Consider the following 22,712-nt stretch of genomic DNA (forward strand, 5'->3'; position numbering starts at 1 on the left):
CTTCGTATTGTGGTGCCGCATTCCCGGGTGTGTGAAGGTATTCTCGGGCATTAAATGGGTAGGATCCGCGTGCGGTGCGACTGGGGCCTAGGGGGATTTGGGAATTGGATGGCGGGCTAGGTGCTAAGGGTCTAATCTAAGACTTTCTCAGGAGAAGACATCGTATGGTCCGTTAGAACCCCCTGAGCGCGTCAATGCTACGTAGATCATTCATTACGTCGGTGGCTTCCTACCGGCGCTGCCAAAGCAGAATGAACGCGTAAACTGCACCGTAATGAAAATGCAAAATCCCGGTAGCCGGTGTCCCCTAGTTGCGAGTCATCTGTCTGTCTGCACCCGAGCAGAACCCGAGGACGAGCGATGGTGAAGACTGGATGAGGTCGAAATTGGTGCTTGGCACGGTGTGACTCTTCGGGGTCTGCGTGGGGTCAACGGTGGTTTGTAGTGGACATGGAACCGCCTGTTCACGTTATCTGGTTGGCCTAAATTTCCAGTCTAGAGTCCTTTCGTATCCAAAAGCCGCCTAAGCCACAGCTTCATCTGAGATAAGCCCCTCCCTGTGGCTCGATTGTTCCAGCGATTGAGGTCATCATTTGTGCCTACGCTCCAGGTTATCATCACTGCACTTTCAGCATCTCGCGCAACAACGACGACATCTCGCACGAACAGATAGCGGCTTACACCACAAGCTGCCCAACGCCAAGTATCTAATCGCGGACAATTCCCGATGTCAGTTTCTCAACTCTCGCGGCTCCTGCCGCTGCCCGATGAGGATCTCCAGCAAGTCCTGACATACGCCGCGACGCTGTCCAAACCCGAGGCAGTGGAGCATTTTCGGAACCTGCTTGGTGATTCACCAGATGCCATCGACTTCATTTCTTCCTTCAATTCAAGGCGCCAGGACCCGAAGGCTGCCCCTGCCCCTCAACCCTCCTCATCTGTACAGACGCAATCAAATACAGATGGTGTACCCAAACCTTCACGAAACAACAAGAAAAAGAAGGCACCCCTCCACACTCCCGCCCCACGTCAAGTCACTAACAATGGCCCTGCTCCCGGAACCGCCTACAACAAGAGAAACAACCTGGAAGATGACTACCGGTCGGGGTCATCAAGCCGGGCTGCGTCGCCGGCGAAACCACCGGCCAAATCAGCAACACCGCCTCCGCCTAAGCCGCCCCCATCCGCTGCCGGTCACCTGATTTCGGACTTGCCTAACAAGTCCAAGCCCAAATCAAACCCCGTATCCCGGACATCCACCCCTGCACCCAAGACCAAGATCAACATCTCGGGTGGCACGGCCATGCATGGCGCCTCCTCGGCCCTGTCCGACCTGGACGCCGCCATCAGGGCCCTGGAGCTGACGACGAACCCATCGAAGGCCAGCGATGCTTCGCGGAAATGCAATTGCGTGGCCGCAAGGCATCCTTTGCTGGCGGCTGCCCCGAATTGTCTGCACTGCGGCAAGGTCATCTGCCTCAAGGAAGGGTTGGGCGCGTGCACTTTCTGTGGGAACCCGTTATTGACTTCAGCCGAGGTGCAGTCCATGATCAAGGAGTTGAAGGCCGAGCGTGGGCGGGAGAAGCAGGCAGTCGATCGGGATGCTCACCGTAGGGCCGATGTATCCCGAACGCCCGCCCCCTTCACCAAGCCACGCGAGACAAATGATGATTTGTCGTCTTCTGCTGAGGTCAAGGCGCGAGAACATCGCGATCGACTGCTTGCCTTCCAGAACCAGAATGCTCGCCGAACCACCGTCAGAGATGAGGCTGCCGACTTCGATGTGACCAGCGCCATGGCGGGCACCGGAGGGAGCATGTGGTCCTCCCCCGAAGAGCGCGCTCGCGAACTGAAGCGGCAACAGAAGGTCATGCGGGAGATGGAGTGGAATGCGCGACCAGAGTATGAGAAGCGCAGACAAGTGGTCAGTATCGACTTGGTGGGTGGCAAGGTCGTGCGGAAGATGGCCGCAATGGAGCGACCCGCTAGCCCTGAGGACGATGACATTGTCGAAATCGTGGAAGAAAGCCCAGCACCAAGATTTATGAGCAACAATCTTGGAAGCGGGGGTGGCGCGTTTAGTAAGAACCCTCTTCTTGGAGGATTGATCAGGCCAGTGTTCGAACCCGAAGGCAAAGGAAAGGGCGCCGAACTGGAGGGACGAAAAGATCGCAAGAAGAAATGGAGCCGGGTTCAGGATAACATGGACGACAACTCCGAGGTAATCCTGAATGGTGGAGCCTACGGCACTCAGGAAAGCAAGGGACAACCTGTCACTGCTGGCGGCGACGAGCCAGATTGCGGTTAAGGCATGGCTGTTGACGATGTAGCTGATGAAATGACGAACCCGACTACGTTGATTGGTTGGTATATGCTATTCTTATGTACGTGACATGCTACTTTCCTATATACATTTTGACCCCATCATCATCGTCTACGATACGGTCAAGGTGGCCGTCTGCCGGATATCACGACTGCTAGCCCCGACACTGATGGTGAAGGCGCCCGACGGCACAACCCAGTTTTGTTGACTCACGTCCCAGTAGCTCAGGTCGCGCCTGCGGAGCGCGAACGTGGCGGTGCCCGACGCGCCCGCCGCCAGCGGCAGCTTCTCGAAGCCGCGGAGCTGCTTGGGCGGGGCGGTGACGGACGACGGGTAGCCCACGTAGAGCTGCGCAACCTCGGCGCCCGTTACGGCGCCGGAGTTGGCCACGGTGACGGTGACGGTCGCCACGGTCTCGAAGAGGTCGGCGCGGCCGCCCGAAACGATGGCGCCAGTGGCGGCACCGGCCTTCGGGGCGCCGGTCACGGCGATGCCGGAGTAGGTGAAGTTGGTGTAGGCTAATGCGGATGAATCACGTCAGCACAGAGTGGAGAGGGAAATTCAGGGGAAAGGGGGGTTGAACTTACACAAACCGAAACCAAACTCGTAGCGTGGGGCAATGTTGGCCCGGTCAAAGTGGCGGTAGTCAATGTAGAGCCCCTCGCTGAAGCTGTCGCTTTGGCCGCGGCTCACGCTGGTGCCGTAGTCGCCCTCCCTCTTGGCGATGGTGTAGGGCAGCTTTCCGTTGGGCGAAGTCGCACCGTACATGACGTCGACGAGGGCGTTGCCGCTCTCTTGCGAGGGCAGACCGGCCCAGACGACGGCCTTGACCTGGGGGAGGGCCAAGATGGTCTCGAGCACGACGGGGCCGACCGAGTGCACGACGACGATGACGTTCTCATTGGCTTGCGCCACAGCCTGCACCAGCTGGTTGCCCGAGTGCCACGGGTCCAGGTTGTTGCGGTCGCCCGCGTGGCCCTCGACCGTGATGTAGCCCTCGCCGGAGTCGGACGTGATGAACACGAGGGCGGCGTCGGCCCCGCGCGCCGACGAGGCGGCCGACGTGCTGTCCGACGCCTGCACCGTCACGCTCGTGCCGTCGCTCTGCGCGCGCGCCCGGATCGCGTCCGCCGGCGCCACGAAGTACGGGTAGTTGGCCGTGCCCGAGCCCCAGCCCATGCCGAGCGCGCCCGTGTTGCAGCCGCGGTCGACGCAGGCGTTGATACCCTGCGGGTTGTTGGCGGCGGCGGAGCCGACGAGGGCCAGCTTGGCGGGCTTCTTGAGCGGCAGGATGCCGCCCTCGTTCTTGAGCAGCACCAGGCCGTCGCGCGCCACGGCCCGCACGTTGGTCTTGTGGTTGCCCTGCACGTTGGCGTTGAAGTTGGGCGACGGGTAGCCGCCGCCGTTCTGCTTGGTCAGGTACCAAGCGCCCAGGATGCGGCGCACCATGTCGTCGACGCGCGCCTGCGGCACGCGCCCGCTGCTGACGGCGCTCGTCAGCTTGGGGCCCCAGAGGATAGAGGCGGCGTTGCCGTTGTAGTCGGACCCGGGCATGCTCATGTCGAGCCCGGCGTTGGCGGCCTGCTCGGTCGAGTGCTGGGCGTTCCAGTCGGTCATGACGTAGCCCTGGAAGCCGAGCTCCTTCTTCAGCAGGCCGTTGAGCGACTTGTCGTCCTCGCACGACCAGGTGCCGTTCAGCTTGTTGTAGGCGCACATGACGGACGCCACGTTGGCCTTGACGGCGTCGGCGAAGGGCCACAGGTACAGCTCGTGCATGGTGCGGTCGTCGACGTTGGAGCTGATGGTGTCGCGGCTCAGCTCCTGCTCGTTGGCGATGTAGTGCTTGACGTTGGCCTGGACGCCCGCGGCCTGCATGCCCTCGACCGTCTCGGCCGTCGCGATGCCCGACAGGTAGGGGTCGGCGGCGAACCCCTCCCAGTTGCGCCCGCCCTGCGCGATCTTGCCCAGCGGGCCCGCGACGGGGCCCAGCAGCACGTGCACGCCGCTCTGCTTGGCCTCCTCGCCCATGAACTGGCCGCGCTGCCGCATCAGCTCGCGGTCCCACGTCGACCCGGCCTGGATGCCCGGCGCGAAGGCCGTCACGCTGTTGCCGTAGCGCACGCCGATCGGCGAGTCCTGCAGGCAGAGCTGCGGGTAGCCGATCGAGTTGATGGCGGGTGTGTTGCCCACGCAGGGCCCCTTGTTCCAACCGACGCCCGTCACGATGTTGACTTTGTCCTGCGACGACAGCTTGGCCAGCGCCGCGTTGGCCTTGTCGTAGGCTGCGGCCCAGTCGGCCGTCGATTGGCTGGCGGCCACCGAGGCCGAGGCCAGGACGGTTGCGAGGTCTTGGTAACGCATGGTTCTGGTTCTTTTTCTCGACAGGACAGAAGGGTCAAGGAGAGCGACCGTGGACTGGAGTGCCTGGGGGAAAAGCCTCCCTCACCACCGACTGGAAATATTGCCCAGCTTATATGACTCTGACAAGAGTGAGGGGGCACATGGAAAGTTACAGCGACAACGTCGTACCTCGGAGCTTGGCGTTATAACGAGTTTCCCCACACTGCCAATGCCACTGGTGCCACCACGGTGGGAGATGGTCAGATCACGATGCCTGGTACGGCAGTTAACGGAAGACCATGATGCGGGAGTAGGCGCTCGTTTTTCTATGGACGCCAAACAATAAGATGCACCTGGCCCGGCATTTTTGCCATGAGCAAGTTAGATTAGCCCCTTGGCGGAACTCTTGTCCTCCTCTTCCGGGCGACCAACTCGCCGGCAGTGTTTCCCGTTTAGGCGACCCTGACTAGCAACACCTTGCGGTGTGCTCCCTTACACCTGACATGACAGCAACGTCACGAACTCTGAGCTCCATACGCCTTGCGTGTGGGCATTAGCCGGCCCGCGTAGCCATTGTCCTCTTCTTAGAACGGGGGTCGGGGGCCACTAGGAAGTCGGAGCAGTCGACTCCGAATACTACAGGGATTCCCCGCCCCCCAACGGCGTCTTGGTTCCCGTCCCTTTCCCCCATTTCTGCCCTACGTCTTGGGGTTCCAACAGGCGACGGACTTTTTCCCCCAATGATCTGGGCTCCAGCAATTGCTTTCATATGGTCATTGTCCCGACCTTCAGCCATTTCCGCCGCAAGCTACATCTGTCCGCCGGTGGAAGTTGAATGGAGATGCTATTATTCTGTACTACACTGCGCTGTTGTGGTTCCTCATTAAACTCAAACATCTGCTTGCCTGGTGGAATTAAAACCCATAACCTGATTGAACGTTAATTGTTTGTTACTCGCTGACCCCCCCTGTGTTCTCCTTTTGCAACGCGCTGGGAAATCTCCAGCAAGGTGCGCCCAGCCCATTCGAAGTCCTCCATCTCGAGGTAGACTTGCGCGCTCATGCGCACCCAGATCTTGCCATCTCCCAGGAACAGGGGGGACGAACGAGTTGTAGTCCGCGATCAACGTCTTCTGGATCCACTGCCTCACAGCGGCCCCTTCCGCTGCGTCGCCCGCGATCTGAATCGGCAACGCCACGTTCGTCATCCCACACCGGCCCAGCGTCCCCGTGCTGTTCTCCAGGACCTCGGTGCCCAGCATCTCGGCCATGCGCTTCCCGCCCTCACGCGCCAGCGTCTCGATGTACTGCAGGATCTTGTCCTCGCCGCCGAGGACGTCGCGCCGCCAGCGCACCGCGTCCGTGACGCACAGGTAGGGCGACATGTCGACGGTGCCCGTGAACCCGAACTGGCTGACGAAGCGCGAGTGCTTGCTCGGGGGCAGCGGGTTGAAGCGCGGCTTCGTCGACACGTACTCGTGCGACGTCGGGACCGTGGACCGGATCAGGGCCTGGTGGCGCACGGGCACGTAGAGCGCAGCGCAGCCGCGCGGCACGAACAGCCACTTGTGGCAGTTGCTGAAGAAGAAATCCGGGTCCAGCGCCGCGAGGTCCAGGTCGATCAGCCCGACGCCCTGCGCGCCGTCGACGAGGCTCAGGATGCCGTGTTGCCGGCACGCTTTAACCAGCGCCTCGAAGGGGAACCGGATCCCCGGCATGCTCGAGACGGTGTCGAAGGTGCAGAGGCGGGGGCGCTTCCCCTCGGCGCGGGAGGCTGCCACGGCGGCCTCGAATCCGGCCAGGGCGTCAGCGTCCTCAAAGGGGTATTTCAGGGGGATCTCCCGCGAGTCCACGAGGGACCCCCGGTCCCCTGCTGATTGGTTCGAGTCGACGATGTAGTCGATGGTCTTGCCGCAGCCGCCGTACACAGTGCTGAAGTACAGGATCTCGTCGCGCCCGTCCGGGTTCCAGACTAGGTTACGCAGGATGACGTTGAAAGCCGCGGTCGCATTGGGCACCAGGACCACCGTCTCGGCAGGCACGCGCAGGATTTGGGCGGCCGCTTCCCGAGACTCATCCAGCAGCTTGGGCAGCTCGTAGCGGAGGAAGGCATCCGGGCGACCATTGGCATAGTCTTGGTACTTGCGGAGTTGCGTTTGGATAGCGGTAGGCCATGCTCCGTAAGAACCTATGATGCTTGCGTCAGATTCTTGAAGATTGATCAACAGCTCCAAAGTGATCACGGCATAACTACTCACCCTGGTTGAAATTCCGGTAGCCTTCATCAAAGGGGAATTCTTGAACTAGACCGCGCCCGAAGGCTTTTGGGTTCCCGTTAGGGAGTTGAGGTTTCGTATCGGTGGACGCCATTGTGATCGGATAAGATATACTCGCGACGTTGTCAATCGCTGGAATGACGTTTGCTGCTGTATAATATGCTATACTCGCAGAAATCTTGCTAATTATATATCACGCTGTCTGATTGTAGTCATGCCAGCTTGTGCCGCCATCGGCTTGTTGTTTCTAGTTTCTAGTGACTCATGTAAGTGCCAATTGGAGAAATGAAGAGATTCAGAAATGGGGATACCAGATCTAACCCCGCTATGGCCGAGAAACATGAGGTGGAGACAAGAATTGTCAACGCAAGGGCGTGTTGAACATGAATGCGTCACATCGAGCGTGTTCTTGAGCAATGCATATTCACATATTCACCCAGTCGCTCACCCTAGCGAGTCTAGTGGTGCCGCCGTTCCGAGTTTGACTCCGACAGCACATCTCATCATATGGTTGACCAGCACACAAACCCCGCAGATAACAGCGGCTCTTATAAGTATGACTGGTATAGTGGTATATAATTACCCCGATCTGACATGAGACCCCTTGCTCAACCGTACCGGACCGTGCCGCTCGTATCTCCGAACCAGTCCTCCGTCGCGAGCGCCTCCTCGGGCGACGCGTAGTTGACGATGATGCTCTTCATGGTCGTGTACTCGCGCAGCGCGTCGACGCCGTTCTCGCTGCCGACGCCGCTCGCCTGCTTGGCGCCGCCCCAGGGGCTGCTCGGGTCGTTGCGGTGGTGCGTGTTGACCCAGACGAGGCCCGCGTCCACCTGCTCCGCCACCCGGAAGCCCTGCGCCAGGTCGCGCGTCCACACCGACGCGCCCAGCCCGAACTCGCTGTCGTTGGCCAGCGCCACCGCCTCCGCCTCGCTGTCGAACCCGACCACGGCGATGACGGGGCCGAAGGCTTCTTCGCGCCAGATGCGCGTCTTGAGTATGCTGCTACCGCCCTGTTGAGAGGAGACGAGCACGGTCGGCTCGAAGAAATAGCCCTTGGCCAGGTCAATGCCGTCCAGCTGGCTCTTGCCAGTCATTCGCTTTCCGCCCGTCAGAGCCTTAGCGTCCCCGCTCTCAATCGCCGCGTCCACGAGCGTCTGGACATTCTGCAACTGCTTGGCCGAGATCAGGGGCCCCATCATGGACTCCGGGTTGTCCGGGGACCCCATGCGGCGGGCGATGGACTCCGTCTTGGCCTTAAGCTTCTCCAGCACCTGGTCCATCACCTTGTTCTCGACGATGATGCGCGTGCTCGCGATGCACGTCTGGCCGCTGGCCATGAACGACCCGAACGCGATGCCGTTGACGGCGACGTCGATGTCCGCGGCAGCGAAGACGACGAGAGGCGCTTTCCCGCCCAGCTCGGCCGTGAAACGTGCGAGGTTGGAGCCCGCAATGCCGCCGATGGCGCGGCCGGCCGTCGTGCCCCCTGTGACGTCCACTTTGCGGATCAGCGGATGCTGCACCAGTGATTTACCGGTCGACGCGCCGTATCCAGGCAGCACGTTGAAGACGCCGTCAGGCAACCCCGCCTCTTTGAGCAGTTTGCCCAAAGCGAGCGTCGTCAACGGGGTCAACTCGCTCGGCTTGGCCACGACACAGTTACCCGCAGCGAGCGCCGGAGCCAGCTTCTTCACGGCGATGAGGAGCGGGTGGTTAAAGGGCGTGATCTGCGCCACGACGCCCAGGGGCACCCGGTCGACCCAGTTGTGCAGCTTCCCCTGGGTGGGCAGCACGGCCCGCTCCTCGGTGCGGAGGAGGGCCGCGTAGTACTTGAACCAGCGCACCAGCGAGGGGACCTGCGCCCGCATCTCGCGCACGGCGCGGCCCGTCTGGCGCACCTCGAGCGGGATCAGCTTGGGCACCTCCTGAGTGAGGAGCGCCGCGGCGGCTTCGAGCACGTCGGCGCGGTGGTGGGGGGTGGCTTTGGACCAGATGCCGGACTGGAAGACCTTTTGGGCTAGTTCTATGGTCTCGTTCACATCTTCGGCGCTGGCTCCGTGGCATCTGTGTGGTGGGAGTCAGTGTCGAGTACCTATATAAATACGAGCCAAGCCTGGAAGTCGCATCGGGCCAGGTCAACTTACTGTGCGAATATCTCGCCAGTAGCTGGGTCTTCAATGGGGATCCTTGTGTAATGTCAGTGGCCACGGTCTGCAAATTCGGTTGTAACATGGAAGCTTACAGTTCGGCACGGCCAGGGCGTTCTTGGCCATTCACCCACATGAGGTATGTTTCCGTCATTCTTGAAGATGGAACCGGTGGTGATTGGTTCGGTGAAATAATCATTAAACAGACATATGTTTGTCGACGACAAGATGTTATCTTTGTAGTCGGGGAGCAATAAGGTTGGACGAAGGTGGAGGGCGGGGCCGTCGGCTATCACCGACGTTGTGCATTCACGGCCGGTAATCCGCCTAGCCGGAAACCGTCGGTACTTGCCGATAAGGGGAATAGAGACACCAACAAATAAGTCATGATGATACCCTGGCACTTACTGCCAATATATTCGTGGTGTATTGCTATTTAAACGAGTGTTACTCGGAACCATCGTCGAAGAATAAAAGCGTATCAAAAGGCCTCCCGAAATATCCCTCGGCACCTCCTCACAATCCTCCAAAAACTTGTCGTGCGTGTATCATCAGTCATACTCGTCACCAGTCATCGAAACGTCTCGCCTCGTTTCTCGCTCGTGTTGCCTCCCAAGCAGCTGGTGACGGTCTGGGTGGGGTGCAAGGATTTCAGTTGTGCGTGGTAGCTGAGATCAGCCGATGTTAGGTCGTTGAAGGTAGACATGACAGCAGTAGTAGCAGTAGCATTATGGTTCTCGGAAGAGTTTGAAGCAGCGCGCGACCGGTAGATGTTGCGGATGAACTTACGCATGCCGACCAGCTTCGGGTCTTCCTTCCTCCCCATGGGGAGCTCGGGCTTCTCCGACTCCGGCGCCGACTCGTTGCCGTCGCTCGGCGACAGGCTCGAGGCGCTGCCGCCCGCGCCGTGGCGCACCGCCTTGCGGACGTTGACCCACGAGCCCAGGGACTGGCCGAAGGCGGTGATGCGGCCTACGAACAAGGCGAGCACGACTGGCATCGAGAGACACACCATGCCGAAGTTGACTTCGGCTGCGCTGTGAATGAACGTCTTGTTATCATCTGATCTGATGTGGTTGGGGCTTAGTTTCCTCACCCTGTCATCCCCACGTATGTCATAGTCCATGTGATATCGGTGAAGTCCATCATCGACTGATTCATTCGGAAGACCAAGTTGACAATACCAGCCGTTGTAGCTCTGTAAGAACGGTCAGCTAGATCTTCAGTGTTGGCTGTGGTACTTACACTGCTCCGAAGAGGAAGATGAGGCTGATCCCCCACTTTCGCTTGTACGAAAGGCCGAGTTTGGGCACCTGGTGCATGGGGATAATCATGATATAGACATCCGTAAGCACGCTGACATAGGCAGATGCAGTTATGAGGCTGACTGGGACACCCGCCATGTGCTTTTGATACCCTGGGTCGAGGTAGCCCCCTTTTCCGGGCGGCGCGACGATCAGGTATGCGACCAACCAGGCAGCGTAAAAGCCAACCACGACGAATATGCCTCCCCAGACCATCGACCTAATGTGATTCTTGGGGCCAAATAAACGAAGATAGAAGATAAGGAATGACACCTTGATCAGAGTGTTGGCTGTGCGAATCATGACCGAGTTGGCAATAGCCAGCTAATATAATACTAGTTAGTAACGAACAGCTTGAAAGCGATGGTCAAAACCATACCTTGGAGTAATAGATCCATTTGCGAAGACTGATGTCCCATAAGTGATTGCCTAGCGGGCCGCCACCTGGCTCATCGCACACTGGTAGCCATCGTCAGCATGGTAGTCGTTGGAAACTCGAGACTTATCATAGGACTCACTCATCATGAGCACGAAGTTGAATGAGAGTAAACACCTGTTCCCACCGGTAAGTTTTAGTGTTATCTTCGATGTCGCGTAGGTGCTTCAGAGCCTTACAGCTGCTGCGATGGCGAGATCTGGACATGTTGTGTTAGCACAGTAGCCACCAATTGTAGTGTGGGTAAAGGGGTAGGAACACTTGCAGTCATCGGCGCCAAATGAGCGGGTTATCTTGAGACGAGTGTATATTCGGCCTCCGGTGAACAAGACCACCAGAGCAGTCATGACGGAGAGGAAGATGATCAGCTTGTACGACTGGGACTCGGGGTGTACGAGGTCGGCCACCTTGCCTGGAGGCGGTTCCCGTAGCGGAGTGGTGTCCAGATAGCTGTCGTCCATGGCAACTCTGTACAAGTGATGTTGTGTGTTGATTGGGTTCTGAAACTCGGTCGTATGTCGTATGAACTGAGCCGTAAAGTAAAGGAACAACACAGTTGTCCTCTGGGCGGCTGGATAATGGGCAGCGTGACAGTGACGGGAAACGCTCCAGTGCCGGATATCCCCTCATTACTTAAGCTGCGTGTCTTGGACAGTCTCCATGTGGGCGAGGCAAGGGATCGACACTCAATCGTGTGCCGGGGAGTGGCTTGTTTGCTTGTTGCTTGGCGAATGAGCGTGGCACTTTGGATGCAACCCCAGGCGTCCATGCGTGCCATTTCATTTGCCGGGCCGACAGGACGGGTCACACAGCGTCAGGCAAGACGCTCTGTTTGCTTCACTATCGAGTCGGGTTGGGCCCGCACGAGCGAGAGGGGAAGGAGATCGTCGCTGTGCGGCTAGCGGTCAAACATGTAGAAACGCCATGATAGGACAATGTAATTGCCTCACGCAGGCTCACGATGCCCCTCTGGTCGCCCGGTCACATTGAAAAAGTCACGATTGTCGGTTAGTCGCTCTGCAAACAAACGAGTTGCATTGGCTACTTGATTAGGCTTGCACCTCGGAGTTTGCAAACTCCCTTGAGGTCCGTGAACAGTGAATGCCCATGCAAGGGATGAGCCCGCAAGCTCGCTGCCTATCATTGGCCAATGGGCAAAAATATCATATGGAACCAATCGTGAATTTCATCTCAAATCTCATGTCAAACTCACTCTCAAGGCTGATACTATACTTGATCAACGAAAACCTCGCCCTATCGGTACAGGGGAAGGTTCCGGGGCTCTGAGGGTCACTTCCGGCCATCGTGCATTTGCTCGGCTCGATACCTCTAACATAGAGTAAACCGGAGAAACAGCCGAAACGAACGGCAATGCATACTCAAACCTTGCAAATCGAATCGCCCTCCCTTCGGTTGTGGGCCTCTGACATGGCAGGATGTGCTTCTCGTCTCGGATCATGGGATGACGAACTTGTTCAGCTCATCGATCATGACGGGTGATGCCAAGACACGTGGCTGACGGCAGGGGCACTAGCAAACGACACCAAGAGCCATGCCTTTGATCAGACCATTACTAAAGGCGAAAGAGCTCACCAGTCCGGCCATGTTCAGCAGAGCCTTGTGTCCTCCAGTTGCTGGCACGGACCATATTGTCTCCGAGTATATTACCAGTTTCGGATATGGGTATATGATCAGGTTTACCTCCTCCGGCACCGGCACGGCTGCCACCGGTGAAGTGTCTGAAGAGTCCAACTTTCGTAGAGTAGACAGTAGCCTTCAGCAGTAGTAGTGCGGTTTACGTACATGGTGGCTGGCATGGCAACAGCACCGCAGCAACTCACGATAGGGGGTGACAAGCCTCAAATACACCGCAGCATCCTGACCACCTTGAAGGAGGTGTTATTATGAAATGACACCCATACACGCACGCCCTGTGATTGTCGAACCAGCCGTGGTCATGCTCTGATTCTTCCTTCCTTCTCTTCATACAAATCCCCACTAAACGAGGTTTCGGGGGTAATCCTCTCTCCGTAGTTCGCGATCTTTCAACGGGATCACATTTTGTAACATCGGAGTTTGCACGCAAATTTTCTTCTTCTTCTGTTGCCAGCTTTGACCGTACCTTTGCAGACTCCCTCTCCATCCAAGTCCATATTGCCTTTGGCTATGTCAAACCCATTTCTGGTTTGATCCGGGTCAAGGGCCTCCAAGAACAACAAGTCACTTCCAACTCGCAAATCTCTGACTTGCAAACCTGTTGCGAGTAGATCTTCATTTCACAACCTTTGTCAATATTGACACAATAGGCTAACACTTTTCCTAGTCTTTCTACTGACAGGTCATTCATTCCCAAGCCCTCTTTGTTCTGCAACAAAGACACCCTCAAGCTTAGATATACCACGGAAGCAACCCTTAATTCCGGAACGATGGGTCAAGTCCAATCCAAGATGGAGAACCACAACCTCCAAGAACCTAAGAGAGCCCGTGAAGATGTTACGGGCTCCAAAGATAAGGGCCATGATGTCGAAGCACCCGCTCCAAAGCGGCTCAAGGTTGAATCCCCTTCGACGGCTGAAGAGATGAACCGCGGCAGCAACGGTTCTAGATTGTCGAGCACCCCACGCCGCCGGAACGTTGCTACCCGAGCTCCGCGCATTATCCCACCTAAAGGCGGCCGCAAGAGCAGGGCCAAGTCTCTGTCAAGCGCCAGCAGCAGAGCCGATGAACTCAAACGTATCGACACCAGCAACTTCACCGAAGATGTCAAGCCCGCGAAGAAGGAATCAAGTGAGACCCTCGTTGATTTCCAACTTCCCCTTGAAAAGAGACGGTCTGGTGAGACAATGAAAGACTTCCTAGAACGCCAGAAAAAGTACTATAAGGTGAACGGCCTAGGAAAGAATAAGACGAAGACCACTAAGTTTCAAACCAGCGACACGAATGACACTAAGATCAAAGACGAAGATTGTTCTGACGAGAAGAATGACACCAAGATCAAGGACGAAGATTCTTATGACAACAAGAATGACACCAAGATCAAGGAAGAAGATTCTTATGACGATGAAGAGGGCATCCAACAGAGCAACAACCAGCCGGATCCGTCGTCTAGAAAGCGTCGTCGTCACCGATTCAATGTCAAAAAGCTCAGACGCACCAACCGTGACCGAGACCGCCAGACGGACATCGAGTTCCCCGCAGAGCTGCACGAAATTCTGAGGGAATCGCAGGGTATCGTTGGCAACAACGATGTCTACCTCGTAGTCATCGAGCAGAACCGACGCTTCGCCTTCTTCCACGTCCTGGCCACCACGCAACGCAAGGACGTCGCGAACCAGCTGGCCTTGTCGTTGTTCCGCACCGAGGTCGCCCAGGTCCTGCCCGAGCTGCGCAAGAGCCCGGGCCTAGACCACGAGCAGGAGAGAAAGTCCCTCGCGCAGCTGGCCGACGGCGTCCAGGAGCCGCACGAGTGGACCAAGGCCATCTGGTACCGGGCTGTGGGCGATATCCGCGGCGATGCTCGTCTATCGTGGTATGTTGAGCGCGAAGGCTACTCCGCTGGCTTGGTGACGCTGAATGCCGCACTGCCTGGAACGCCGTACCAGGTGACCGTCAAGGTGTTGAGGAACGATATGGTATTGTAAGATAGGGAGCGTTTCAACACTACATAAAGAACCATTTGCTCAATGATGTTAATACTGGGGACATCACATGGCACAAGAAGAGACGGGAACGGATTTGCTAATGAAGGATCCGTCTGATTAATGGTCCTTTTGTTCATACGAACTCGGAGGACATATACTTTTTCAAATAGATAGAAGAATGAATAGCTAATGAAAACTCATCGCGATACGGTACCTTATTTGTGAAAGTCAACGAAATACCTCAAACCATCCCAGGGCATCAGTTAGGCCACTGTGAGACCAGCACCTGCTGTGGTTGTCTTCACTTTTCGTCTCTACTTCTTACCCTGCTTGGGCTCCTTTCGTTCATGTCGCACAGTCTTCAAGGCGCTCGAGATCTTGATCACTTGGTGCTCAGTCTTGGCCTCCAGCTTGAGGGTCGAAGCGTGAGTGAACTTCCACTCTCCGGAGTACACAAAGCGGCGTTTTCTCTGATCTTCCTTTTCTTGATATTTGGCTGTGGAAGAGTCCTCGTCATCGTCACCTACAACAACAACTTGTTCCTCAGGGTTATCATCGATAACGCCATTCCCAGCTTCCGTTTTGATGACGCCGCCATCACCCTCATCGTCTGAAGCAGCACCGTTATCAGCAGCAGCAGTAGGAATACCAACCTTTCGATTCCGTGACGCCAATTTGAAGGCCCGGGGATGGTAGCGAGCCATGATACGCAGCACCTCGTTGTTGGCATCTTGGAGGGAACTCGAGACCTGTACGCCGATGTTGACGCCGTCGACTTCGTGAATGATGACGAATACGGTGTAGGTTGAACGGCGGAGCTTGTCATTGCGCGCGTGCAGCTTGGCGACGCGCTCGCGGTGCAGCCTGGATGGGTAGTGTAGCTCCTTAACGGGCGTGATCTCGGTGGCCGTCTCTTCTTTGGGCGGCAAGGGGGTTGGTTTCTCGACTGGCGGGGGAACCTCAGGGGCCGGGTCGGGAATAGGGGCCTTTGCAACGGGAGCAGGTGTAGCTTCGAGGGGTGGCGCTGGGTGAATATGACGATCGGCGGGCTTGTGCTTGATCAGTTTGTCTCTGGTGTTCTGTAGTTTCTGCTCCTCTGATAGCACTGGTCTACCGCTTGGTCTTGGTCTGGAGTGGGATCTTACTGGACCCACAGCAGGAGGAGGCGCGTGGGAGTAGTAATCAGAAGGATAATGGCTATATCCTGCGGCTGCCGCACCATTTCCCCAGCCGCCATCATATCGGTGGCGGATGGGCAACGGGTAGGGTACTGCCCGGTAAGTGTAAGGCGCCAGTTGATAGGGATACGAAAACGGAGGCATCGCCATACGCTGGTGCTGTTCCAAGTCTGAAGTACTCACTTGAGGCTTGGTAGCAATGGATAGGATCGTTGTGAGCAGGGAAATGAATGAGAGATACTTCCCCAGCCCCCAGCCAGCCTTTGACGTAGGTATGATGGTTGCTTTCAAACCTTTGGTATATTGTCTTCAAAGAAAGTGCTGCAATGGTTGTGAAGTCCCAGAGGAGATTATGTCAAATGCAAAGGAATGGTAGAATGAGAGGATGTGGAAGGTGTGTTCTCGCCAGAAAGAATATGGGTCTTGCAACGACTCTGGAATCCTTGTTTAACATGACAAGATGGCAGGCACAAGGGGGTTGATCGAGCCCAACGTTCAACACCGACCTCGCTGTGTGATATCGGGGGCCGGTGAGATATCAGCCCGGCTTCAATGGACTTAATGAGTGCAAGGTGAATGTCTACGTACGTGGCACTTTGATGACACAAGGATATGTAGGTTGTTGTGCGAAAAGTTGGCCGGCATGTGGCCATCATGCCACTACGATGTCATGAGAAGCACCGGCGGCCTAGACGGACATGAGGCGGATCTGCCTTTCCACGGGGAAGGCTGTCGATCAATTGATGCCCCCCTAACTGTTCTGGGGCTACGTGCATCCGTATCGGAGGGACTAAGGTGCTGGTTCGGGTTGTGCCTGACATGCCTGCTTGTGCATCTCGGAAAGCAGCGGCTAAGGCCAGAGGCAGGCCTTATTCCAAGTGCCTGTTAGTCCACACGCATCTGATAACAATGCGCCAATACTCCACCGTTGGGGTTCAATATGGAGACTGCTAGCATCAAGTGCGACGCCGCCCAGCAGATCCAGAGTCGCGGGCCAGGACGCGGTCCCACGGATGCTACGCGTATCTCCTCCAAACCACAATTGATAGAGGGAATTGGTTGAATCATTATCACCATCAAGATTACTAGCAGCCAAGTTGAAACCGCATCAACAGGGAAATGCGCAATATCTCCGAAACAAGGAGTGGCTGGTATGGTGATGACAGGGAAAGGGGCAAAGCACCATGCACAGTTGAAAATTTGAGACGGAGTTTATGGCCAGCCAATCGGCAGAGTCGTCTCCAGGGGCAATGCTAATAATACCAAGCGAATAGGATCAAATACCAAGCCAGCCAGCTGCCGGCCGGATGGGCTTGGGAGATGGAAACGAGGGATGGAAAATGGGATGGGAAAGGGCCTAGATGGGCTTTGGGGGGACTGGGGACTGCTTACTGCGCCAGCTGAATCGAGGCAAAGTAAGGCAAGGCCTGGCAGTCGTGGCATGCGGCACGCTAGAACCCCGAGGCCGGTTCTCGCTGTCGAGGGTTGGGGAGTGCAGGGAGTCTGGCAGAAGTCTGGGAGCGTATCCAAATTAGAGTCCGTTAGCAATCTTAGGGCCGCAAACTAAGAGCCGGTCTTGGGAAAGATGTGACGTAAGACGTGCCCCAGACCTTGCCGTATACGGCATACCCTCGCGATAAGGCTCCGTTTTGGCTGGACGGCTATCTGCAGTGCAGGTGCAGGTGCAGGTGCTGGATAACTGATAACCCGGGCGTAAGGCGCGATTGCATTCATTCATTCCCTTCTAGCCTACGGACAATGTGCTATGCTCAAAGATTGGCTTTGGTCTATCTTTGTTCTGGAATACTTCTGGCCTCGTTCTGCCTTTTCTCTCTTTACCAGCCTCACTCACCTCTCTCTATCTTTCGGTGAGGATTGAGGATAAGCCAAGTGCCAAGTGCCAAGTGCCAAGGGCCAAGGGCCAGCCAGGCTATCTGCCGTATCGTGTATCGCTGATAGCCCAGGAGGAGCCAGGCCGTCTCCAAATAATCGCAGGGTAGCTTCTCCACCTCCACCTTTGCACGACCCCCAAAACCCCCGATACTGGCCGCTCCTCCACTTCTTGGCCAAGCCCTCCTCCATTGGCCTCTCACAGCAACCACTGCAGAAAATGCCTGCCAAGTCTCGGCTTAACCACAAATTGGCCTATCTGACCTGAGCCGGGCCCTGTCACATTACGTTTGCCAATGACTCGAGATGTCGGCGTCGCATCCAAGAGTCCGGGGTCGACAGCGCTAGCCCCGAAAACAATGATGGGGAGCAAAATAATTGTGGACGGTCGCGTTTGACCAATACACCTATATATTTTTCACTTCCTTTCGCTCTCTTGCCGTCCATCAGCAGGCCTTGGGTTTTGCTATTGACCATTCCCTCTGCTGCATCCTCTTTCCCCTCGCTATCTTTGCTTCGTTGCCCACCATGTCGGCCACCAAGGATGAGTACAGCAGCGCCGAGCAAGGCGGGGAAAACGCCCTCACAACAACCCGGTCGGCCGGCGTTGGCAGCCTGCTCGAGGAGCACGACCAGCTGGAGCGAGGCCTGAAAAGCCGACATATTCAATTCATGGCCCTCGGTGGAGCGTGAGTACCGCCCGTCCAATTCACTCGAATCCGGATTACCCTCCCGAGTTGCGCGCATCCTGACTAATCGCCTTATCTTACAGCATCGGTACTGGTCTTTTCGTTGGATCGGGTGCTATCTTGGCCCTTGTTGGCCCGGCACCGTTATGGCTTGGCTATCTGAGCATGATGCTGCTTGTTTGGGTCGTCATGAACGATCTCGGTGAGATGGCCACATACCTGCCTCTCAAGGGCATATCGATCCCCTATTTCGTCAATCGCTTCGTGGAACCCTCTCTGGCTTTCGCCGCTGGTTGGAACTACTGGTACGCTTACGCCATCCTCGTCGCCGCCGAAGCCACGGCTGGCGCCATTCTTCTCGACTACTGGCAATCTCCCGTCCCCACCGCTGTCTGGATTACCATTATTTTGGTTGTTACTCTCATTCTCAACATCATTGCTGTCGAGGTCTTCGGCGAGGCCGAGTTTTGGTTCGCCAGCATCAAGCTGATTACTATCATGGGCTTGGTCATCCTGGGAATCGTGCTTATGTGTGGTGGAGGTCCGAACCACGAAGCCCTCGGCTTTAAGCACTGGTACCCTGGCGCACCAGGTGCCTTCAACGAATATATGACGACCGGCAATACCGGTCGCTTTCTGGCATACTGGACCGCTTTCGTGCGCGCCGGTTTCGCCTTCATCACCAGTCCCGAGCTCATCGCCCTGGCGGCAGGTGAGACGGTCGCCCCACGAAGGAACATTCCCAAGGCCGCCCGTCGATTCATCTGGCGACTCGCCGTCTTCTACGGAGTGTCCAGCTTGATCATTGGCTGCATCGTACCCAGCAACGACCCGCGACTCCTGTCGCCCGATAACAAGAGCGATGCCTCGGCTAGTCCTTGGGTCATTGCCATTCAGAACGCTGGCATCGGTGGCTTGAACCACGTCATCAACTTCTCCATCCTGACCTCGGCCTGGTCTGCCGGAAACGCCTTCTTGTACTCGGGCAGCCGTATTCTCTACAGCTTGTCCCTGTCCGATCAGGCGCCCAAGTTCTTTGCCGTGACCACAAAGAATGGCGTCCCTTACCGAGCTGTTCTTGGTACGTGGCTGGTCGGCTGCCTGGCTTACCTCAATGTGAGCGCCGGCGGTGCGCAAGTTTTCGCATGGTTCAGCAACATCTCTACCATCAGCGGCTTCATTGCCTGGATCGTGTGTCTTACCACGTACCTCCGATTCCGAAAGGCCATGGAGTTCAACAAAGTGATGCACACCCTGCCTTTCAGGACACCATTGCAGCCCTACGCGACTTACGTTGTGCTGTTCATCATCGCCCTACTCACCCTCACCAACGGGTTCCAAGTCTTCTTCCCCAGCAAGTGGAGCGTGGCCGACTTCTTGGCCGCTTACATCACCATTCCCATCTTCCTTGCGCTGTACCTTGGACACAAGCTCTGGCACCGGACACCGCTCTGCCGGAAGATTGAGGATATCGATGTGTACACCGGGGTCAAAGAGATGGAGGAGCTCGAGGCTATGGATGAGCCGCCGGTCGCGAAGAACCTCTGGCAGAAGGTGTGGTTCTGGATTGCTTAAAAGTTCATGCGTTAAAGATTAGACCTGGCTAGGTCGACTGGGAAAAGGATTGTCCAGCTGTATACAACATGTATAAAACCATGTATAAACCATCTTTGAAGTTAAGATTTGGTCTTGTGGCAGCTATATTCCATAGATGAGAGCAAATGATACCCCTACACACTTGTAACTCTTCTTCTAGAGTTTGTCTTTTGATTAAGCGAGTTTTGATATTCCAAGAGAAGCATATTCTTACAATATGATACTCATTGTGCAGTCTTCTCTGCAACTCACCGAATGTGATGGACGCCCGCCCTGTAAACCAGTCTGCTGCTAGACCACTATGGGACTCTTGGTATGAGGTTTCTCCTGCAGAGAGGTATTCCTGCGTCACCTCTCATTGGTCCAAAGCAGCAGAAAGAGTACGTACCTGAATATCAAACCCATGTACGGAGTAGTTTGTGGAGTGATGCACAGTAGCGGCGTTACCCCTGAATGCTTGACGCGGCTTGAGCAAACGAAGGCAATCAAGCTTTCCGAAGGCCGATCAACGTCCTCGGCAAGCGCGCTTATGTCCACGACAATAAACATCTACAGGACGCACATATAGATATGCGGGTAGAGGGTATAGCTTTGGCATAACGTTTTTGGCTTGGACTATCTGCGTGGTCCTGCCTATAATACTCATTCTTTCTTTCATTCTTTTGCTCTTCAGTTCAATGTCAACGTATCTATAATACTCATAACAAACGAAAGTGTAAGAAACGTCCGTTCAAGTGCCTATATATCGGTGCCAAGTATGTTGACCTTGACCACAAGTAAAAGCATCTTTTGCCAACAATGAGATGGCTAGCTCAAGTGCTTATGAAAGTCATGGATACACAATCACCCGGGCTGATTAGTACATCAGGTCATAGCCTGACGCGATATATATATCAAAGACAACCCCCACGTGAATCTGTAAAACACTGTGAGTTCTGATGCCTTGTTGCTGGACGGTCGAGGCTCTACCGTCCTGAACCCTGATGTTTTCCCATCGTGAATGTCTGTTTGCCCCGTGGGATTTGTCGCATGCTGGGAGAACCCTACATCAGAGCAAACACTCGTCGAGGCATAAGAGCCGGCGTGTTGCGCAGAATGTGAGACAAAATCGGTGTTCTTTTGTGTTGCAGAAACTTACGATAGAACTACTAATCATAGCCAATGACAAGCTGTGGTACGAAAGTTGCTAGATCATATACATTCAACGCCACAGAGGAAAGAGGAAGGACAGAGGGCTATCGGAGACGCTTGCAATGGCATTACCGCCCTGGCTCATCTGGACCCTGACAGTTCCCGGCTGGGTAGCCACCGTGGCTGTCGGTATTCTGCCGGGACTTTATATCTTGGGCGTCCGAACTCTCCCGTTCACGGGATGGCCTCTGACGGCTGAGATGGTGGTGGTGGCCGTATTTATCTGTCGCAACTGGCGTTCCGTCGTCCAATGCTGGTCCTACTTTTTTTGGTATAAGTATTGCCAGGCGATAGAACTTGCAGACCCCGACGACAACATCGACAACATCGACAATAGAAACAAGCTGCCCGCCAATGACGTCTCTGTCGTCATGCCCACCGTCGATCCGGACGAGCCTTGGTTCCAAGAAAGCCTGGCGTCCGTCTGCGCCAACGCTCCGGCTCGCATCTTCGTCGTCACCGTGGGCGACGCGCTGCACAAAGTGGCCGAGGAGGCGGTGTTCGCCTACCGCAACTCCTCCCCCGCAGCCGGCGCCGGCGTCGACATCCGGGTCAGCCACACGGCCGTGGCGAACAAGCGGGCCCAGATCAGCTCCGCCATCGACGACATCGAGACGGACTTCACGTTCTTCGTCGACAGCACCGCCCTCTGGCCTGCCCGGCACCTGCCCGCGGCGCTGGCGCCGTTCGCCGAAGACCCTCGCATCGGGCTCGTGGGGACGGAGAAGTTGCCGAAGCGGCTGGCCAGCGGCTCCTACTGGGCCCGCTCCTGGAACTTCCTCGGCGCCGCCTACCTCATGCGCCACAACTATGAGGTCGCGGCGAGCTCCGCCATCGACGGCGGCGTCTTCATCATCAGCGGCCGCTCGTGCGGGATCCGCACGAGTATCCTCAAGGACCCGAAGTTTCGCCGCGGCTACGAGGACGAGCGCATCCTGATCCCTGGATTCATCAGGTGTATTGCAAGAGTGTTCGGGGTCCACCTCGCGGCCGAGATCGGACCGCTCGTCGCGGATGACGACAATTACATCAAGCGCTGGTGCGAGGAACACGACATTCGCACCAAGTTCCAGTGCAACATGGTCGAGGAGAAGGGGGCGCTTCCCCCTCCTGCGTCGTCGGCATCGCCAACTTGGGCACGTACCCCCGCTTCCTCGACCAGTGCCTGCGCTGGTCGCGCACCACGTTCCGGTCGAACCCGCGGACCCTCCTCAGCGGCCGCGAGTGGCGGAACCACCCGTGGAGCATGTACGGCGTGCAGCTGGCGACCATTACGAACTTTGCGCTCTTCTTCGACCCTTTGCTGGTGTACTTTTACGTCCAGACGTCGTGGTTCCAGGGTAGCAGTGGCGAAAGGGGCTGGCTGGGCCTGGCGGCCTTGGTGGCCTGGATACTGCTCTCCAAGACGGTCAAGCTGATCCCCTTGTTCCGGCGCCACCCGGGAGACATCATATTTCTCCCGGCGTATTGGATCTTCGCGTACTACCACTCTTGGATCAAGCTGCGGGCCTTGTTGACGTTTTGGGACGTGGAATGGGCGGGGCGCGACCTGGACAAGATCAATCGGCTGGCGCAAAAGGGGGACCGAAGTGAATAAATGAATGATAATATGAGGCGCTTGAGGTAAGGCTAATTGGATAATGGACTGGATTGGCCATGAAATTAGCTGGGAGTACTGGGTTTCCTTTTTTCCTTTTGG

At 56.5% G+C, this 22,712-nt stretch overlaps 9 protein-coding genes across 9 annotated transcripts; 4 read left to right on the top strand and 5 right to left on the bottom strand.

The window, feature by feature from the left end:
* Positions 1 to 727: 727 nt before the first annotated feature.
* PG998_004230 (uncharacterized protein) lies at positions 728 to 2,308 on the top strand (the record flags this gene model as incomplete). Its single annotated transcript, XM_066871048.1, has 1 exon — positions 728 to 2,308. One exon carries the CDS (start codon positions 728 to 730, stop codon positions 2,306 to 2,308), a length of 1,581 nt encoding a protein of 526 aa, XP_066734798.1.
* A 126-nt stretch (positions 2,309 to 2,434) lies between these two features.
* On the bottom strand, positions 2,435 to 4,684 carry PG998_004231 (uncharacterized protein; the record flags this gene model as incomplete). The annotated part of the gene is made up of 2 exons (XM_066871049.1): positions 2,435 to 2,841; positions 2,911 to 4,684. 2 exons carry the CDS (start codon positions 4,682 to 4,684, stop codon positions 2,435 to 2,437), a joined length of 2,181 nt encoding a protein of 726 aa, XP_066734799.1.
* A 918-nt stretch (positions 4,685 to 5,602) lies between these two features.
* On the bottom strand, positions 5,603 to 7,032 carry PG998_004232 (uncharacterized protein; the record flags this gene model as incomplete). The annotated part of the gene is given in 3 exon segments (XM_066871050.1): positions 5,603 to 5,737; positions 5,757 to 6,850; positions 6,921 to 7,032. 3 exon segments carry the CDS (start codon positions 7,030 to 7,032, stop codon positions 5,603 to 5,605), a joined length of 1,341 nt encoding a protein of 446 aa, XP_066734800.1.
* Positions 7,033 to 7,546: 514 nt separating this feature from the next.
* On the bottom strand, positions 7,547 to 9,242 carry PG998_004233 (uncharacterized protein; the record flags this gene model as incomplete). Its single annotated transcript, XM_066871051.1, has 3 exons — positions 7,547 to 9,005; positions 9,086 to 9,127; positions 9,184 to 9,242. The coding sequence occupies 3 exons, from the start codon at positions 9,240 to 9,242 to the stop codon at positions 7,547 to 7,549; spliced, it is 1,560 nt and encodes a 519-aa protein (XP_066734801.1).
* Positions 9,243 to 9,659: 417 nt separating this feature from the next.
* PG998_004234 (uncharacterized protein) lies at positions 9,660 to 10,695 on the bottom strand (the record flags this gene model as incomplete). Its single annotated transcript, XM_066871052.1, has 2 exons — positions 9,660 to 10,185; positions 10,334 to 10,695. The coding sequence occupies 2 exons, from the start codon at positions 10,693 to 10,695 to the stop codon at positions 9,660 to 9,662; spliced, it is 888 nt and encodes a 295-aa protein (XP_066734802.1).
* A 2,580-nt stretch (positions 10,696 to 13,275) lies between these two features.
* Positions 13,276 to 14,469, top strand: PG998_004235 (uncharacterized protein; the record flags this gene model as incomplete). The annotated part of the gene is made up of 1 exon (XM_066871053.1): positions 13,276 to 14,469. One exon carries the CDS (start codon positions 13,276 to 13,278, stop codon positions 14,467 to 14,469), a length of 1,194 nt encoding a protein of 397 aa, XP_066734803.1.
* A 314-nt stretch (positions 14,470 to 14,783) lies between these two features.
* PG998_004236 (uncharacterized protein) lies at positions 14,784 to 15,797 on the bottom strand (the record flags this gene model as incomplete). The annotated part of the gene is made up of 1 exon (XM_066871054.1): positions 14,784 to 15,797. The coding sequence occupies one exon, from the start codon at positions 15,795 to 15,797 to the stop codon at positions 14,784 to 14,786; it is 1,014 nt and encodes a 337-aa protein (XP_066734804.1).
* A 2,268-nt stretch (positions 15,798 to 18,065) lies between these two features.
* Positions 18,066 to 19,801, top strand: PG998_004237 (uncharacterized protein; the record flags this gene model as incomplete). Its single annotated transcript, XM_066871055.1, has 2 exons — positions 18,066 to 18,226; positions 18,310 to 19,801. 2 exons carry the CDS (start codon positions 18,066 to 18,068, stop codon positions 19,799 to 19,801), a joined length of 1,653 nt encoding a protein of 550 aa, XP_066734805.1.
* Positions 19,802 to 21,075: 1,274 nt separating this feature from the next.
* PG998_004238 (uncharacterized protein) lies at positions 21,076 to 22,610 on the top strand (the record flags this gene model as incomplete). Its single annotated transcript, XM_066871056.1, has 2 exons — positions 21,076 to 22,095; positions 22,176 to 22,610. 2 exons carry the CDS (start codon positions 21,076 to 21,078, stop codon positions 22,608 to 22,610), a joined length of 1,455 nt encoding a protein of 484 aa, XP_066734806.1.
* Positions 22,611 to 22,712: the final 102 nt, after the last annotated feature.

The sequence above is a fragment of the Apiospora kogelbergensis genome, assembly GCF_038363985.1.
Source record: "Apiospora kogelbergensis strain CBS 113332 chromosome Unknown utg000002l_segment0_segment0, whole genome shotgun sequence".
Lineage (NCBI taxonomy): Eukaryota > Fungi > Ascomycota > Sordariomycetes > Amphisphaeriales > Apiosporaceae > Apiospora > Apiospora kogelbergensis.